This window comes from Dermacentor andersoni, chromosome 7 (genome assembly GCF_023375885.2).
Source record: "Dermacentor andersoni chromosome 7, qqDerAnde1_hic_scaffold, whole genome shotgun sequence".
NCBI lineage: Eukaryota > Metazoa > Arthropoda > Arachnida > Ixodida > Ixodidae > Dermacentor > Dermacentor andersoni.
The window spans coordinates 17297920-17317724 of record NC_092820.1 but is presented as its reverse complement, the minus strand read 5'-3'; the positions used below and the strand labels follow the sequence as shown (position 1 = coordinate 17317724).

The following is a 19805-nucleotide window of genomic DNA, read 5'->3' as shown; positions in this document are numbered from 1 at the left end:
TTGCGCGGTATTGTGCCACAAGCATAAAAGATCACGCAGGCGTGAACTATCTTGAGTGACACTAAACAGTAACGATGCACGCGAATAAAAAAAAATTCAAACCACTGAGCTGCGCGCCCTTTTTAATGCTCGCTCCTTCCCGCCAGTGCCTCGCGCGGGCTCTCCCCGACAACTAGTGCCCTCCTCGCGAAACGCGGCGACAACTGTAAACTCCGCTTCCACGCTCTCGCCCATAGACGGTGGCGCGACGCGGCAGGCCGCACCTGTGCGTTTTCATCGAGCGGCCGTGGTAGAGTCAGTTGGTAGAGTCAGGCCCCGCACACTCTCAAGTTCAACAAATGGCCACAGAGGGCGAAAAATCAATCGAGGCGCGTTTCAGCGTAAGCGCGCAAGTGGAGCTACTGTAATTTGGTCGAATAGTTTAATTTGTGCTTTCTCTGCTAGGGGCGCTGAACATGCTGAATTTTTTAATTTACACAAACCATTGACATGAACAATCGAGGTGTCTTAGGATGCTTTTTTACCTCAGGCAAATAGGCAGTTGATTTTCTTTTAATTTGATTGTTGAAGCTGCTTTTTAGTCATAGCGTCAAGGTTTTTGTGCTCGATTAACCACCGACAACCGACAGCCTATTGGTATCGATGTGTTTCCTGGCCGTTGGCGTTCGATGCTACGGCGGTAAAACATTTTCGAAAGCATGCTGGTTTCGTCTGCGAGTCATTACATAGACTTGCTGTAAGGTCTACTCTTGGCAAAGAATAGTGCCTCATTTTGTTTAGGCGTTGACTATCATAATGAATGCGGCGGAGGTTGAGGGAGTACGCTTGAAGGTACGTTTTTATGCCGTTGATCTCCATAACACCGTAAGTACGCAAACCGATGTCGCAGAACACCCGATGCATCATTGTGTGTTCTCCGTCATCGCTTGTTTGCTGTATGCCTACTAATTCTTCATTTCTTCAAGTGTTGTATCCTCCTTTTGCCTTGTTCTCTTGTGCTTCACTTACAGTATGTCGTTCCGTCAGCTGTAATGCGCATTTGCAAAACCAATACGTTTGATAAGACGCAGTGGTTATCATAATTTCACTACACGTGTATTAAGCTGGCACATATGGTTCAGATACAGATACCTGTATGCGAACTTGCACGACGTTGATGCGAAGATTAGGATAATTATGACACCCGTAAGGAAGAGGCAGCTGACGGCCGTATAAGCTGTTGCGTTCTTTCCGCCAAACTACCCGGCCTGGTAGTGCTGTAACGATGCTGTATAAAAGCGACACGCGGTGACAGGGAAATTATTATACTTAGCAGCCGACCGTACGTTTTGTAGCTTAGGTCTTCTTTCTTGTGCGTTTGTGCTACCCTTATTAATGAGCCATCTCTTGACTATGTTCTTGACTATGTAACCGCGTTTGTGTGGATGCGTAGACGTGTGCTTTTTGTTGTACTTGTAAAATGCAAATAAAATATTTTCAGGCTTACTCAATCTTTGGTGTCGTGTGCGTTTATTCCAGTCGAGGCCATCGTGCCATCTGGAAACCGCATTCTGTCAGTAGCCCTACACGAAATGCAACAGCTGGAGCGCGGCGGCACTACTCGGGATGCCCTTAAAAGTCAGTTCAGAGTGTGCCTTAACTCGGTATGACTCAGCGCTACATGTATTCTGCTGCGCCTCGATCGTGCTCCCGCCAGTTTGGTTGCTGTGTGGCAAACGTAGCGCCTACATAAATATGTAGGCGCTACGTTTGCTACACAGCAACTTAACTGGCGGGAGCGCGATCGAGGCGCAGCGCGCAGCAGCCAGAAACCCAGTAAAGCCACAGAACACCTGGTAAAGCGTGTGCAAAACCCCGTTTCCGTTTCCTGTTGTACAGCGTCACCTGTGGTCACATACTTTAGTTCACGACGCCACCGCTACGCTTATTTCCGTAGCACTGTGGAAGGTACAGTTTCCCTTCTCTAAGTTTGTATAGGTGTTCTGTGGTAGAGTCAGTAGAGTGCCGTTCGTCCATCTCGGCCATGCATGGCCATGCTCTCGGCCGTTGTCTAGTATGCTCTGTGCGTAACTTTGCAATGAAGCAATGCAGTGCGACAGATTTGTTGTATTTGCTGCATTAACAGCCAACACCTGCATTTTTGTCCGCGCAACTATTTAGGTGAGCTAAAAGCTTTCTTCTGTTTGTTTCTATTGCACTCACTGGCCACGGTTGAAAATGCGTCCGCGCGCGCGTCTGCGGCAGTACCGGCGAAGTCACTCGGGGACCGTCATCGAAGACTAAACTGCGGAATGAAAGACAATGAGCGTCAGAAATTCAGCTCGGTCAGTGTCAAGGTCGCACGCGGAAAGCTACCACAATTATCCTGCGGACGTCCGAGTGCCAGCGACCAGTGATTCGCAAACGAGCACGCTTCGCCTTAGTAATGTAGAGCCACTGTCGGCTCTACGTAAAATATTGTAAACATTTAGTAACCGAACGCGGAAGGTTTAAGACCGTATGTTTGCAAGAACAGAGGAAAAATGCGTGCAAGAGTGAGCAAAATGTACATATAGTGCGAAAAGATAATTTCGTCTTAAAAACTTTGGGGAAACCGGGAGTGTGTCTACCTGTACGTGACGTATATCATTAAAATTAATTACTCATTTCATTAGTGAATGTCATCGCATACGGTGACCTTCGTTTTTATTCTGACGACACTGAAAGAGTATTTACGCTTACTACTGCCAATATGATGTTGCGACGAAATTCTTTTGTTGTTTGCGTGGTTCACATGGGCTTTTATTTGCTAACAGGTCACAGTCTTCATCTGATGACGAGCTGGCTGTACGGGGGGTAGCTTTCTTTTTATCTGGGAGAAACGGGCAAGCCGAGCGCTTCATCAATTGAATGATGTGGACCAAAATATGCCATGTCGCGAAGATTGAGTGAGACCAAGAAAACAAAGCAATGCGAGAGCCTTTATAAAAAGCTGTTGAAGTTAAAATGCAGGCCACATTGTATATCGTTGTTTTTAGACATAGTTTACATAATAGTAGTTGTGGAATTCATTTATACAGTAGCAGAGAGGTCAGCTCACGCTTGTGCAATCTAACCTGCTATCTGGCACATGGGGAAAGAGGAATGATATGAAAAATTATGCAAATCCTGCGCACTGTGGTAGTTGATGTAAGCGAAGCTTTCTGTGCTGGTTGCTTTGATTGATGATAATTAGCGGTGATGTTGATGGCGAAAGCTTAATTTTTTCAACATTTAGTCGAACACGAGAGTGGTGAGTTGATGTGGAATGTTACCTTGCGTGCACTACTTCTGTTTGTTTGCATAGTAGACAGAACACACAGGGAGAGATGTTTGCTTGAGGCGTCGTGCCCAATACTTATAACCTCTGAGAGGGTTGAGCAATGTTATTGTCTCACATGGCACATCGCATCGTGGCAGAAGTATTGAGGTTACCCTAACTCCCAACACATTTTGTGGCACTTGAATTGAACTTTAATTGTATTATGCATGTGCCAAACAACAATCGAATTATGAGGCACGTCGTAGTGGCAAACTCTGCATTAATTTTGACACTGTGGTATTCTTTAGCGTGTCCCACAATGTAAGTGCACATGCATTTTCTTTCTCACCCTCGTCGAAATGCGTCTGCTGCAGTTGGTATCAAATCCACGACTTCGAACAATGCCATAGCCGCAAAGCTAATGTGGCGGGCACAGAAGTGTTCATTTGGCGTGCGACCGCTTCCGTATTGTCGCCTGGACTCTGCAGTGTGCTTTAATGGGCCTCTGAAACGGTTTGGAAAAGTGTTGTAGCCACGTAGGGTACAGCTACAGTTAATCATTCGCACCACAATTTGTTTGAAGTGTCTCATATTAAGAGAGCTACAGACGATTACAAGTTACCCTGCTCCATAGCCACGCATTTTCTCCTCAACTCGTTTGCCGAGTGATCGGGGGTAAGCTCCCGCCTTCACTGGCTCTGTATCATGATGGCATGTCGTGTTGTCTACTTCCGGTTGTCTAGGAGCAAGCATGCGAATCCTCTCCAACCTCTCTGTCAGCCACCAGTGACCCCAAGCGAGAGCTACTGAAGCAGCGAAGCGTTGTGAGCATTCTGTTGCAGCGCCAAGCGTGCCCAGTATTCTGGTAACTACAGGTGAGATGGGCATTTTGACGAATGGGTGGAGGCTTAAATGCAAGCTGATGAAGGAGCTTTAGCATAGACATACGTGAGTGGCCCGATCGGTCTAAAGGGGCTTTAGATCCGTCTGCATGGTCCAGCCACGTGGTGGCATAGAGCTTAACCAGCCAAACAAAGAGCTAAAATTGTTCTAAGTGTACAGCATATTAAACATTACAAGAACAATGTGTTCACAATTACGCTTCTGAGCAAAATTTACACCAGCACTTCGTTACAGCTACTGTGTTTGGTTGAGCTCTTGCCACCAGGTGGCTCCACCATGCAGACCAATCCTGTAAAACGGCATGGTCAAACGGCCAGGTCCAGTCCGCTTGCTCTTGCGTTTACCCAAATACTGGACACGGGAAATGCTATTGTGGTAGTAATCCTCCGGCATAAAGTGGCGGCCACAAAGGCGCAAATCCTGGTGCTGATCGGATAGTGACAGTCCGATACGCTGCAGCCACTCTGCTCGTCTTCCGCCTTGCAGAGGGGCACGATGTCACAGCTTGACATATTGCCAGTCGCCACGTTTGTAGTCCACAATGCAACAAGGGCGAACCACGGTGCTTGCGAAAGTAAGGATCAAGACTGACCATGGAGCACGTTGTAACATAAGCAGACAACACTTGCTTTGTGCGGGAAGTGCTTAAGTGTAGGGATAAATTATCAGTGTGCATTTTCCTTCTGTTACTTTCTTTTTATAGAAACAAATTAACTGACATTCCAACTATTACAAATAACATTTGTTCACCATAAAGTTAGAAAAATTATTGATGACGCGCCCTGGGCAGCCAATCGGATAGCTCGCCCTACTGGTGCCATATGGCCACCTCGTGTCATTTGGTCAGCGACGGCTGAAAATTCAGCTGAGTGACGTGCTGCGATCAGTAGCGATGTACGTTTTTAAAACCTCATAATAAATTACAGGCTTCACTCAGAGCACTTAGATGCATCAGTTAACGATCAGAAGGACCTACAGTAACGACTCACTACATTTGTACATGTCACGGCTTGGCCCCTGTTCGCCTGCGGCGTGAAATCGTCGACGGGGTATACAAGCCGGTTGGTCGTTCCGTACTCAAGCAAATACAGCGAAGGAGTCGCGAGTCGGGAGAAAGAGAGAAAAAAACATATTTGTCGACTGACAATGACACAAAGATTTTAAAGAACACAAAAAGCACAAGAGCACTAACACACATGCACTTAATCTAGAATAATGAGGAATACAAAAGAAATGCAATGAGCAATTGACAGTTGATATTAAAATTAAGACTACACAAGAATACACTTAATGGTTGTCCACTAAACAGAGTTCAAAAGAACACAAATGATTGCATACACCTGGCCGGGCCACAGGAGCAAGTCCATCAAGCATGGAGTCGGTGGCAGAGCTTTCCCGAAGAACGCTGGCAAGCCGATCTCGTTGCAGTGGATGCGATTGCTGGACTGGGTTTCCCGGGAGTCTAGGTCTGATGTCGTCCCTCGAGCAGGGTTGAGCTAACTGGAGGGGAACTACCGTGAGTTTCTTTGCAGACGTTGGTTTGTCGTCTCTTACGCCAAGTAGTAAGACGCAGTTAAGACGTGGCTAGGCAACCCAGTCGATACTGGACGGCACTAGTTCCTTGACGCTTCTCAGCAGATTGCAGGCTCCACTGCTAGCCTCTACACTCTAGACTGCTTAGCTGGGTCTAAAACCTGCGCTTAAATAACTTCTTTCCCTATTGCCCTGGGTTGGAGGAAGGCAGATATTGGTGATGATCCAACCAAGTTCACCCAATTGTATACTGGCTCCTCCCAAGGTCCGTGCCCCTTTTAATTAGGGGCAAGGGAACAGGTGCTTCCCCTTTGCTGATAGTTTGCACACTTGTATGGCACTACACACGCACAACCTTGAGTCGGTGCCGGGCCTCCATTGTCTGTTCATAAACATGGGTGAAGCTACGGCAGCTGGTCATACGGCGCTGTCGGCACACATACACTGGCTGCAATTTGTGGACACAGACTTGCACAGAGACACCACTACACTGTCAGCACTTTGTGGAAACATGATTGCACGGACACACCATACTTCGGAGTATTCGCACCCCCGCCTTCTTAGGAAGCTTCTCATTGCATGCACGGGGTAGAGAATACACAGGGGTTCCCACAAACAATCGTTGAGGCGTCATGGTCACGCTGATGACAAAAAGACAATAATCCCTAAACCTGCTTTCGATCCTTGTTAACCACTTGCCCGAATGGCCGACAATAACCATCTTGTTAGTTGGTTCCTATTCCTATGACCCTTTTGGCGCCCGTTGATCGGTGCTTCACTGAATCGAATAATGCCACACTGGGACAGTGCCCCCCACTTTCGGAATATTATAAACTAATATTCGCTTTCTGGTGGCTTTCTCAAGACAAAAAAAAAAGAACCACCGTTCTATGTAGAGTCGAACCCGGCTATATCGAACTCGCAAAAGAACGCCTATCAGTTCGATATAGAGCATAATTCGATATAAGCCTGCTGATTAATTGGATGTCATAAAAGCACACACCATTTATAAAATCACTTTATTGATGAAACTAGCTTTTCAATTTTCGCTGCCTGCAACGCACGCACTTCTCCACATTATCTAAGCAGCTGAGGCCGCAACTTTCCGCATTCATGCGGAAGCACAGGACTAGTGCGAGTGCACCAATCACTTTGGAGGATGTAGGAAAAGGACCGTCGTTGCTTTCCTCATTGTGCCCACTTTCACTTGTGCTCGGTACGATGTCAGCAATGTAGTCTTCGTTTTCGGGCTCTCCCGTGGTCGCAACACCATCATTTGCACTCACAAACTCGTCCACTGTTGATTCGTCAACAGCTTCCGGAAATTCTGACAGCTCGCTCCAAGTTTCGGCAACACCGGCAACGGCTGCTTCACATTGATCAGAATTTGCAGTCATCACCAAGCATGCGGAAGCCGGCACGGCTGAAGCAATTTCGAATGAACCACTCGTACACGGCCTTGCGTACGCGTTGGGCGCCACGGGCACTGGAGCGAGAGTTTGGCCGCTTTAGCCCTTATTCTTCAAGATCGTCCTGGGTGTGTTCCTCGGAGTCATTCACGCTGCGGGGACACATCCGACTTCTCACGGCGTTCGACCCGATTCATGATTTCGAGCTTCACGAAAAAAGGCAAATTCTGCCGCTTCATCACGGCAACACTACGGGAGAAGGCCCACAAGGCACACACACACAATGGACTAGAAAAGCACCGAGACAACTCACACTTTCGTCATTTTGCACGACGAAGGCACAAGAACCTCTGATTGGCTGTCTGAGCAAGCGCTGCGGGTGGGCCAGGATCATTTTTTGCAGGGGGGTATCAAGGGCTCGTGCGACGCAGCGCGGTCACGGTAGGGAGAGCGGTTGGACGGAGCCGCACCGTCGGGTTTCCCTGCAACCGCGAGGGAAAGCGAACTTCTGGGGGCACTTTCCCGACGTTCGATATATTGGGAGTCGCTGCTATTTTTGTTCGATGTAAACGTAATTTTTGCTATATATACTCATTGTAACTATACCGTGCCTGGAAATTGTTCGATATATAGAATAATTCGATGTAAACGGGTTCGATATAGTTGGGTTCAACTGTATACAAAACCCTATACACACAATAGAGTGTTTTAGTTGAGCGTGTTTACGCTCCGCTAAGCAGTTAAGCGGAGCGGAAGCGCGAATGCGCATGCGCCGTCCGCTTAGCCGTAAGCGGGATAGCGGAGCGAGGAACACGGTCCGCTTAGAAGCTGCCTGAGCGGAGTGTGCCGCACAGCACTTTGGCTAGCGTTGGCGTCCGAACGGATTGGATTGGATGCCGAAAGCAAGCGCGCTGGCTAACACGTGGCGTTCCCCAAGACGGCGCTTTATTTTCCATTGGATAAAATGGACCGGTAACACATTACAAGTGCACGTCTAGATACTTCGTGGAGAAACAAGTTATATATATACATATATACGTTTTACGGTATAAGATTGATCATAAAGTGTTTTTATTTTCTTTCACTACCCTGAATTTAGCCAGGAGGTGCTGCAACTACGAAAGGTCCGCTCCGCTGTGGCTATGCGGGGCCGCTCGGAGCGGAGCGTACCGTAAAGACGCTCAACTAAAACACTCTAATATACGATGTGTACATACTAAAATATAGAATAATCGAACAGAAAACTACACGCCTATGCAGAACATAAAAAAATCTCCAACTTAACTGCAGAATTAACCTTTACTCGGCTCAAATAATCGGCTACCACAAGCTCACTTCCCTTATTTTGGGTGACCGTGAGCTGGTATTCCTGAAGTAGTAGGCGCCTTACAAGTACATTGAAAATTTTTGGATCCTCCAATCTAACGCTAGACACTCGCATCGGACGACAACAAAAGTAAGATACACAATAATGCAAGAAAAATGATAATCGAAACATCATACGTAGCACAACCACCATGAACAGTCTGTTCCTACTCCACATCCATTATTAACGCACGTAGTAGTGCCACTAGAGCCATCTTTACTTCATTGATGAATTATCAACAATGGTTCTCACCTTGCAGTCAAAAGTCATATGTGCAACTCACGCACTAACATTTTCCTTCTATTGTCCATAAAGGACTTTCTCCCATGAAAAAAACAAAACTTGCGTAAATTACGTGTTCACCTCTAAGTATGAGTACTTCACGCACTAACGAACCTCAAAATGCTGCCCTCTTGTAAATACACGTGCTCGGCATGCACCAATACTAATTTGCGTCTGCGCAAGACACATTTTAACAGATGCAAAAAAAAGAAAACTTTCTAAAGTTGGGTAGTCAAACAACGGCTTCTCCATGTAATGCGTTCCACTTTAAAAGAAAAATATCGCGAACATTTCCGAAGAGTGAACTGCCGCTCGAGCGCGCCACCACAGGCATCCTACGAACAATTTGGACTTGACGTTACCAGCGCATCTCTCTCTCTCTCTCAAAAAAAAAAAAAAAAGCCCATCTGCTTAAAAAAGAACGACGCATTGAATTTAGTGTCTTGAGATTATTATGAGCTTATAGAAAAACCTAACCAGAGCTCGAACCTTGCTTATCGAAAAACGTTTAACTGAGCCCTACCGTAAAGAAACAAACAACTGTTGTTTTCACAAGACCTCTATTGCCAATACTCTTGGAAGCTTACGGCTGTGGCATATTTTTAAGCCGAACTCAAGGTGGACGACGTCTTGAAGCTCGTCCTGTCAACCAGGGATCACAAAGGGCATGACAGCTATCCTGCTCACTGCGGACCCCTGAAACTGTAGATACCAGCAACATGCTTTCTGGGCATTGTACTGCGATTTCATGGCTGCGCATGACCAATTTGCACCGTTTTACCGCCTTGCTTTCCGGTGTCATGCCTAGTACATGAAAAGAACTCGAGAAGGGGGAGCATAATTGCTCCCTGGCCTTTGTCCACCTTTGCCCAGAACGGCCTTTTCTTTTCTTCTTAGTCGGGCAGCTCCGGTGCGCTATGAATGAAAACTTCCCAAGTGACAAATGTGCCTTCTGAACTCTTTGACTGCGGTGCCCACAGAGTTTAGCCCTTTCGATTTATTCAGTCGCATTGTCTTTTGTGCCACATTCTTGATCCTGCGACACCGCTTTCTTCTAGTACGCTTCTTGGTGCTCTTTTCCAAGCTTTCCGCTCGTGTCTCGTGCTGACCGGCACTCATATTGTTGGTCACAATCGCCATCTGAACCGCACAGTTTAAATTATTTACAGCTAAATCATTCCTATCATTGCTACCTCGGCTGGCATACTCCCTGGGAAAGAGAGAGAGAAAAACAACTTCATTGAGCCGAGCTCGACATCTTCTTAGGCGCCGTCGATGGAAGTGGTTCCCTCTTCACGGGACCCATATGCTTCCCTAGCCGCCTGGCCCCTGGAGATCAGGACGAGCTGGTCTTCCAGGGCGGTGCTGGTTAGCAAGGTCTCCCATCGCTCGGTAAGGGTGGATGAGGGATGGGGTAAGGTAGCGGGGCAGTTAAGAGGTGGGGGGATCGCCTTGATGAAATCGCATACTCCAATGACGTGTTGGAGCGTGCCTAACTGAGTTTTGCAGAAGTTACAATCCTTGTTGTACCTTTCCGGGTACATCTTGTTTTGAAGGTAAGGGTGCGGGAATGATCCTGCCTGTATTTGCCTGTAGATCGCTTGCTGTTCTCTGCTAAGCGATTTGTGAGGATCGGGGTAACGGCGCCTCACCGTCTTATAATGGTTCGTAATGTCTCTGTAACTAAATATGGACTGTGGCTCACCTTCCTCAACCCGGTGTTCCATCTCTCGGGCGAACTGGTGGGCAAGTTCGTTGCCCTCCAGCCCAGAGTGAGCCGGTGTCCATATTAACTCAACTTTCCTTTCAGGTACGTCGCGTTTACTTTGGAGAATATCTAGTGCCGCAAGAGACACCCACCCCTTCCTGTAGTTGTTATACGCCTTTTGCGAGTCGGTGACAATTCTTCCCTCCTTGGGCTGCGCGAGTGCTAGCGCTATCGCGGCCTCTTCTGCCACCTCTGGAAAAGACGTCTTGATGGAGGCGCAGGTTACGAGCACATCCCGCGTCGTAACTGCCAGCGTTGCTTTTGATGACAACTTGGGTAACGAAGCGTCTGTGAAGAGAGTGACCCCCTCTTCCTCTTCTACTATTTGACCCAAAGTCTCCGTCAAGGCCGCTATACGAGCCGCTCTGCGGCCGTCGTTACGACCCGACCTCATGTTTCTAGGCAGCGGCTTACTGTGGATTTTATGCGCCCACAACCTGGGTAACGGCCCCGTTTCCTTCCGCTCTGCCTCTTGCCAGCCCAACTTGGCAAGAACGTGACGTCCCGCCGACGTCTGACTGAGCCGAACTCTTTGATTAGACAGATGAGCTTCTATTAACTCTTCGACGACGTTGTGCTTGGCCATGCCGAGAAGCTTGACGGTCGAAGAATGCTTCGGAATGCCCAGCGCCATCTTGGTTGCCTTTCGTATAATGACGTTCAAGTGGTCCCTGTCTTTTTTCAGTAACTTGAGGTACAGTGCCGCGTAAACGATGCGCGACGTCAAGAAGGCCTGGACGAGCGTCAGTACATCGTCCTCCTTCAATCCCCTTTGTCTGTTTGTGACTCTTCTGATCATATTCGAAATTTGTTCCGTTGAAACTTTGATTTTGTTGATCGACGCCCCCGGCTTGCCATTGTTCTGGAAGATGACACCCAGGATACGTGTTTGCGTGGTTGGTGTTATGGTCGTCCCGTCGATGGTGATGCGTACGTTCTCTTGGTCTCCTTTCTTTCTTCTTGGCTTGATGACGAGTAACTCGGACTTCTGTGGCGAGCAACTGAGGCCGCACGATTTAGCGAACTCGTGCACGGTCTTTGCCACTGTCTGAAGGGTCTCCTCCATCCAACTCTCCGACCCTGCCCTCGACGTCCACACAGTGATATTGTCTGCATAGAGAGCGTGATCTATGCCCTCTATGTCTTGAAGCAAAGTCGGGAGAGGGAGGAGTGCCAGGTTGAAGAGAAGCGGCGAAAGAACCGATCCTTGCGGGGTGCCTCTGTCTCCCAGGGCTATCGGTTTCGACTTCTCCTCTTCAATTTTGATGGTTGCCGTTCTATTGCTTAAGAAATCCTGTACATATTTGAATGTTCGCTTTCCGCATCCCGTTTGGTGCAGGTTACGGAGAATACTTTCGTGTGTGACGTTATCGAAGGCCCCCTTGAGATCGAGTGCCAGGATAGCTCTTGGCGTAGGGGTCTTCGCTTGCTTGATAACCAGCTCGTGTATTTGCACCAAGACGTCTTGTGTGCTCAGGTGCCTCCAGAATCCGTACATGGTCGGTGGCATCTGATCAGTGACATCCAAATGTCTCTGTAGTCTCTTGAACACCATACGCTCGACCACCTTCCCTACACATGACGTGAGGGAGAAGGAGCGTAGATTGTCGACGTAGGGTGGTTTCCCCGGCTTGGGAATGAAATGCACCTCCACTTCTTTCCATTCTTTTGGTAACGAACCCTTCTCCCAGGACGCGTTGACGAGGTTTAGCAGTTCAGCTCGGCTTTTGTCGCGCATATTTTTTAGCATCTTGTATGTAACGCCGTCAATTCCCGGTGCGCTGCCTTGATTACTTTCATCGATGGCCGCAACCAGCTCCAGTTCGGTGAAGGCTTCGTCCATCTCGACGTTGCTATCGCCTTTATACTCGTGAGTCGGGTTACCGCTCTTCTCGGTCTTGAGGTATTTACTTGTGAGTTCACGAATGAGCTTCTCCCCGTCCCCGTCGTAACTGTTGATCGTTCTTGTGAGGTCTCGAGCGCATGCGCTCTTGCTTTTTAACGGATCTACGAGGTGTCGCAACAGCTTCCAAGTCTTCTTCGTAGACAGTGTGCCTTGCAGGTCATCACACATCTTCATCCAGTTTTCCCTGCATAGTTGTTCCGCATACTCGGTCACTTGCTTGTTGAGCGCGTGTATACGTCTGCGAAGCCTCTTCTTATGTCTTTGCCTCTTCCACCTTCGAGTAGGACCGTGCCTGGCCGCCCACATGTGACTAAGCCTGCTGTCTACGAAGGGAATTTGCGTGGTCGTAGTAATCTTCTGCGTAAATTTCTTTACAAATTCGCGTTGCTTTTTGGCCCACGCCTCATACGTCTTGGTGTCTTGGTTTTCGTCCTCGCCTTCACTGTCTGCGCTTCTACGTAACCGGTCCCAGTCTGTAATGTTGGCTTGACCCAGTTTCGCCTTGATGTCAGTCCCCCCGAGGGTTACACAAATTATATCGTGATCCGAGCCAAGATTTTCCCCCGTGTTAGGCCAAGTTACGTCGAGGTTCCCCCGAACTAGCGTCAGATCAGGTGTGGTGTCTCTGACCGTGCTAGTGCCTGTCCTGGTTGGTACGCCCGGTTCGTTAACCACCTCCATGTCGTGATCCTCTATAGCTTTAACCAATTGGTTTCCTCTTTTGGACGAATATTTATAACCCCACATCAGGTGGGCGGCGTTGAAATCTCCTAGCACTAAAATTGGTCTTGTTTTTGCTTCTTTAATGCAGTCCAATATGGTGCCTTCAAAGTCAATGACCCTGCTGGACGGTCGGCAATAAGCATTCAGGACGAAAAAGTTCTTGTCCCCCCCCACTCTTCTGCTGTGAATTTCGATGAGCGTATGTTCGCAGCCTCGCTGAGCGGTCACGTGCTGTGTGGCCGCCACGTTGCTGCGGACCAAGATCGCAGTACCCTTTTCGCTAGGGTCCGTATACGTAATGTATCCCGCGAGCTTGGCCCGGCCGTTGGTCTCTTGTAACGCTATGATATCCGGTTTTTGGTCCAATTTATCAACGAATAGTTGTAACTCCCCTATCTTGTTTCTAATACTCCTACAGTTCCATTGAAATAACGTCGCAGTCTCTTTCTGCTTTCCTTTAGTCTTCATCATTTTCTACTTCTTGAGCGGTAGATTTGCGCACGGAACCAACTTTTCGCGGCCTGACCCGTAGATTAAGCCATGATGACTTCATCTTGGCAACGGTGAGATGCTTATTTTTCGCATCCATCGTCATTACTCTAACGGAGAGTTGGCTGCATTTGGCCTCCACATTATCCATTCTTGCTGTTAGACTGTCCCTGGGTAACTGCCAAATCTTCCACAGCTGGCCTAGCTGCTTCTCTAGCAATCCACTGGTACTGTATTTCATCGCATTCAATCAGGTCCCCATCAATAGGCTCCTCCGCAACTACGCCACAGTCTTCGGATCTGGCATCCCCCGTCAACGTACATCTAGGCTCACAGGGATTAGCCTGTCTTTCTGCCATCGGTAGAATCGTGCATGCGACTTCTTTGCACCTCCCGTGGGCCACTTCTATGAGCGCCTGACATTTCTGCTGCTGTTCTTCAATGTCTTGTACCTCTAGGTGCTCGTTGTTAGCCCTACTCTCGTTGCTACCTTGAAAAAGCTGAATCCTTAATTGTAACAGCATTTCCCGCTATACGGCTTCTTTTGCCACCACTCGCTCCCTCTTTTTCTTCGCGCTCTTTCTCTTTTTCCTCTCGAGCCAACGCTCGCTCTTCTCAGGCCTGCCCCTGCCGTTCCATAAACCATGTCCTCAGCTCAGCGCCCTCCAGGCCTAACTGTTTGCCTTGTTCTATCCACTTGTCGGACTCCATTCCCTCCAAAATGCCGCTATCCTTCCAAAACTTGCGCGCTCACAATTCGCATGCACAGGCATCCTACATTTAGCAATGATGTGTCAGTAGCACTAATTGATCGATCTCCACGATTCTCGTTCTTCGTTCACTGTGCTGCTTTTGTACAGAATGTCCTGTCGCGGACACCAGTTTAAATGTCACAGCTTGTCACCTGTTCGCCGTCGGGGCGAAGTCGCGACGGGGTATACAAGCCGGTTGGTCGTTCCGTACTCAAGCAAACACAGCGAAAGAGTCAGAGTCGTGAGAAAGAGAGAAAAAAAAATATTTATCGACTGACAGTGACAAAAAGATTAAAAGAAACACAAAAGCATAAGAACACTAACATACATGCACTTAATCTAGATTAATGAAGAATACAAAAGAAATGCAACGAGCATTTAACAGTGGATATTAAAATTAACACTACTCAAGAATACACTTATACCCGTGTCACACAGGCGTTTGGAAGGCCTTCCAACCGATAGTCAGTTGACTCAAAGGTCAATTTTGAGCTGCTACATGGGCGGTTTCGAAAGCTGCCGAGTCAATAGACTATCGAGTCAACGGAGCACCTTACAACTCTATCGAAATCTCGATGGCCTTTGAACAACGGAAACGGAAACAGCGCGAACATGCCCTCTCGTTCACAGGGTGCTCGTACTCACGATTAGAAAGAACAAATCAAACCAAAATGCTCTAAAATGCTATATATGAGTGTTATTAATTATTCAATAAAGTCTTTTTGTCACTTGATATGTGCGAACTGCACGTACCCTCCACAACAGCAATGTGCAGCGACGCAAACGTTGCCGCAGTTTCGCTACTCAAAAACTTGAAAACTAAACATATATGTATGGCAGTGTATAAAAAACTTCTTTAAATGTATAAACAAACATGAAAGAAATTATAGTGCTTTTAAGTAGTTTTAATGTTGTTTAACTTATCATGACATGAAAACAAAAATAAAGATCCACAGTGCCACACAATTTTGCAAGAAACACCTGAACTACTCAGCGGCCTTTCAAAAGTGCCGTGTAGCAGCGTGACAACTCCTTTGAGTCGATAGAGTTGTGGCGTTTCGAAGGCCGTCGACTGGAAGGCCTCCCAAATGTGCCCGTGTGACACAGGTATTAATGATTGTCCACTAAACAGAGTTCAAAAGAAGACAAATGATTGCATACGCATGGCCAGGCAGCAGCAGCAAGTCCAAGCATGGAGTCGACGGCAGAGATTTCCTGAAGAACGCTGGCAAGCTGATCTTGTTGCGGTGGATGCGATTGCTGGACTGGGTTTCCCGGGAGTCTAGGTCTGATGTCGTCCCTCGAGCAGGGTTGAGCTAACTTGAGGGGAACTACCGTGAGCTTCGTTGCAGACGGTTTGTCGTCTCTTACGCCAACTAATAAGTCACAGTTAAGGCGCGGCTAGGCGACCCAGTCGATACTGGACGGCACTAGCTCCTTGACGCTTCTCAGCAGATTGCAGGCTCCACTGCTAGCCTCTACACTCTAGACTGCTTAGCTGGGTCTAAAACCTGCGCTTAAATAACTTCTCCTTTCCCTAGTGCCCTAGGTTGGAGGATGGCAGATATTGGTGATGATCCAATCAAGTTCACCCAATTGTATACTGGCTCCTCCCAAGGTCTTGGCCGTGCCCTTTTTAATTAGGGGCAAGGGAACAGGTGCTTTCCCTTTGCTGATAAAAGTTTGCGCACTTGTATGGCACCACACACGCACACACTTGAGTCAGTGCCAGGCCTCCATTGTCCGTTCATAAACATAGGAGAAACTACGGCAGCTGGCCATACGGCGCTGTCGGCACACATACACTGGCAGCAATTTGTGGACACGGGCTTGCACAGAGACACCACATACTGTCAGCACTTTGTGGAAACATGATTGCACGGACACACCATACTTCGGAGTATTCGCACCCCCGCCTTCTTAGGAAGCTTCTCTATGCATGCACGGGGTAGAGAATACACAGGGGTTCTTACAAAAAACCGGCAGGGCGTGACAGTCACGCCGACAATAGGGATTCCTACAAAAACTGTTGGGATGTCACGGTCGCACCGACGACAAAAGGACAATAATACTTAAACCTGCTTTCGATCTTTTTTGGCTGCTTGCCCGAGTGGCCGGCAATAACCATCTTGCTCGTGAGTTCCTATTGCTACGACCCTTGTGGCGCCCGTTGATCAGTGCTTCGCTGAATTAAATAATGCTGCACCGTGACTACAAAATCGTCAAAATATTTTCAGGGTCCCTTTAATTAATGCAACTCTGCTTCTGCACACCCTGCGTAAGTTGTCTGCTTGACATATTTGCATGGTGTTTATTTTTCAGAAATAGCAGAAACATACTGTACCATACCTTGAGCTAAAGTTCACCCAGCTTTGCCGCAACCCCTATTTCCTTGCCTTCTCATGCCACCTTTTCCCTCTCCCTTTTTACTTGTATGGGACTCTCATGTTAGTGCAAAGGTAAGTGCAGCAGTTTCTGCTATGCTTTTGCGGGGGGGCTATGGATAATTGCAGCTATCAAAAGGCTAATGTGGCAATGCCTAGGGAGATCCAGAGGGTATTGTGCATGTTCGATGTGGTGGGATCCACACAAGTTCCTTGCGTCGCCTTTACTCTCTGCCTCACTCCCGTCATGTATACACACGCGTTGACCTCCCCCCCCACCCTATGCGATGTGCTAGGTAGCAGCTGTGGGGAAGACGCACAAAGACGCAAGGAAAGCTTCGCTTTAATATATTGGTGTGATGATGTTCATCTTCAACACAGCAGCATGATTAAAGTCTTGAGGCTAGTCCTGTGCTGTGTAAAAACTACAATGGCCCACACTATTGTAGTACATATCGGGTTGGGCCAAGGACTTTAAACAAAGTCCTCTGAGAATGGCCTGGTGTCGAGGTAAGCCAAAGGACAGACAGGTCCGTCACTTCTTTGTATCTTAGGCAGATGCAAAATATATGCGTTAGTGTTTCTGGTACACGACAGCGGTCACAATCAGCCAGTGAGGTGTGCATAATACCGAGTGAATGCCGCACCAAGTTGCATCCTGCGCACCAAACCTATGCTGTGGCATTTTGAATTCCAGTGGCATACGAAACTACATACTGGTGTTGAATTTATAGAGGTGCCTGTGTTATGGTGCCTGTGTTAGATATGGCTGAGCCCACCTATTGGATATGGAGTTCTGTATCATATAAGCTAGCAATAAGTTTGTACTGGGTCTGAAGTAATGTGCACTGTGGTGTCATCATGCAAGGCAGCTTTTGCTTTGGTGTCTGCAATTTCATTGCCTTCCTGTCTGCAGTGCCCATGTAGTCCCTGAAATTTAATTTTGTTACCTATTTTCTGCACGATGCCCATAAGCTCTGCAGTGTCAAGATCCAAAATATAATGTAGGCCTTGTCTGAGCAATCTGCATTATTGCGTTGTTTACACAGTACACTTGATGGGCTTTGAGGTTTTGCCTTGCAGACAAGACATACTTGGGGCAGTTTAAGCAAAATGACAACATGGACAAGCAAGCTTGTGTGTGCCCACTTGCTTGTAACTGCGCTTACACATTCCTTCGTTTACATAGCAGGTGTAGCAGATCGGTGCTCAGCACTGGGACAGTGAAACAAATGTGGATGAAGCACTGAGCTGGGTTATTTCAAACACATGTATGTCGTGCTGTTGTGTGCTGTGACAACCAGGCCGCCGGCAATGAATGGCCACTTGCTTAGTTCCCAAAGGCTCATTTATTCACAGCCATTTCTGAGCCCTGTGACGTCATTGTCAGGTGGTTTCCATGGACACAGGATACACTGAAATGCGTGCGTGGCGCAAACTGCAAAATCAGAACATCCTCCATTTTAAGACATGGGCTTTGTTGTTTGATTCTTGACAAAGGCTAAGTGGGCACATCAGTGTGAACAAGAAAGTCCTTTGGAGAAGCACTGCCATTGAAAGAATTCATCGATGCCCCGCCTACACTGGTCGCATACTCCATTACCGGGGCCCCCTGCCTGACTGTTAACGACGTGGCAGAATGCTAAATTACCACTACTGATTCGACCAGATCATCATTGTTCAGGAACTTGTAGTTCTCTTCAAAACTTCCCCCAGTTTTTGCAGATGGTTGAGCGTCTTCCGGTCACACTGCAGCTTAATGCCTTCATCGGTTGTCAATGTGTGCAGTGACAGTGGCTCGGGTCTGCATGTCTGCCACCCGAGCACTGTCACCGGGATCAAGCGTTCAGGCATGTCTGTCATTGAATGCACTGCACTTGCTGCTTTGTAGGTCGGGTTCGACTGTAGTGTCTAGTATAATTTGAATATACGAGAAAACAGAATTCTGTTACGCGGAAACACAAATCCCTGTTAAAGTGATAGCATTTTCCAGCTGCCGTTTTAGACCTGCCTTAATAGGAGTGACATGGCCCACTCGTTTCCTTGCAGCACCATAAAAAAAAGAACCACAAACCTCGCCCTTCGTGCATAGCATTCACCATCAGCGTTTCCAGGAAAACACGGTAACATAAGCTGCAGTTACCAGGAAGCATAGGAAGCAGTCGGGGATATTTGAATGCTATTGTGTTCCACTGTTAAAGGTGAAGCTTAAGTGTCCTTCAAATTTTGTTAACCTTCTGAATTGATACGCACCATTTTTTTTTGTGTGTGCAGTTATACATGTCACCCTCTTTAGTGCATTGCTGCCTTGTGTGCCTTTTGTTTTTGACAGGCTTTTACCATGTGCATTGCTTTCAGCATAAGTATTCTGTGACTTCTTAAACCATCCGGTACTTAGCTAATATTTGTACCTTGATGTCACTTTCCACATATATTTCTCACGCCTTGTGTAATTCCTCCTTTCTGACTGTAGTCTGTGGCATGTTATGTGCTGAGAGTTTATATTGGGTGACTTATGGTTTGATGCTGAGTATAACCAGTCGTGTTGTCTCCATTGTGTGAAAGTTCTGGCTCTGGTTGTTGTTCCTACAGCTACCATGTCGAACAGCAGTGGTAGCGGAAGCAGCGTGGCTGTCTGCGTCGAGGCATGCCAGGAGTACCAGGTGCAGGAGATCACTTACGACGGGCAGGAGGTCTACGTGCAGTGAGTACTTGTTACAGAAGGGTTGAATGTGCATTTTTGGTAACTTGGGAAGAGCGCTGAGCGGCAGAATTAGAAAGAAGAAAAAAGAGTGCAGCACCAAATAGCCAATGTTGCAACCAATCTGGCTATTTAGCTGTTACATTGTCTGTTTGGCTTCAGAGGAAGGAGTGCATGGGAAACTTGCATCATCACACGTATGAATGTACTAGAGAAGGTTTATGATATAATTCGTGTGCACTCAGTACAGTTAACCGCAGTGGTGAGCCTTGTTTAATTCTGTGCAGTGCCAAGTGGCTGCATCTTGCT

The 19805-nt window shown here is 47.5% G+C and overlaps 1 protein-coding gene across 3 annotated transcripts in view; it reads left to right on the top strand.

The window, feature by feature from the left end:
- The first annotated feature begins 261 nt into the window (after positions 1-261).
- The window catches only part of MED17 (mediator complex subunit 17), a 197805-nt gene continuing 178261 nt past the window's right edge, over positions 262-19805 (top strand). The window contains exons 1-4 of one of the 3 annotated variants that reach the window (XM_055073190.2): positions 262-312; positions 1998-2160; positions 4024-4155; positions 19388-19499. In XM_055073190.2, the coding sequence (XP_054929165.1) occupies positions 19393-19499 (107 nt within the window). In that variant the 5' untranslated portion in view covers positions 262-312; positions 1998-2160; positions 4024-4155; positions 19388-19392. The remainder of the gene's footprint in view (positions 313-1997; positions 2161-4023; positions 4156-19387; positions 19500-19805) is intronic. The other 2 variants (XM_050182348.3, XM_055073189.2) reach the window with 2 other exon arrangements.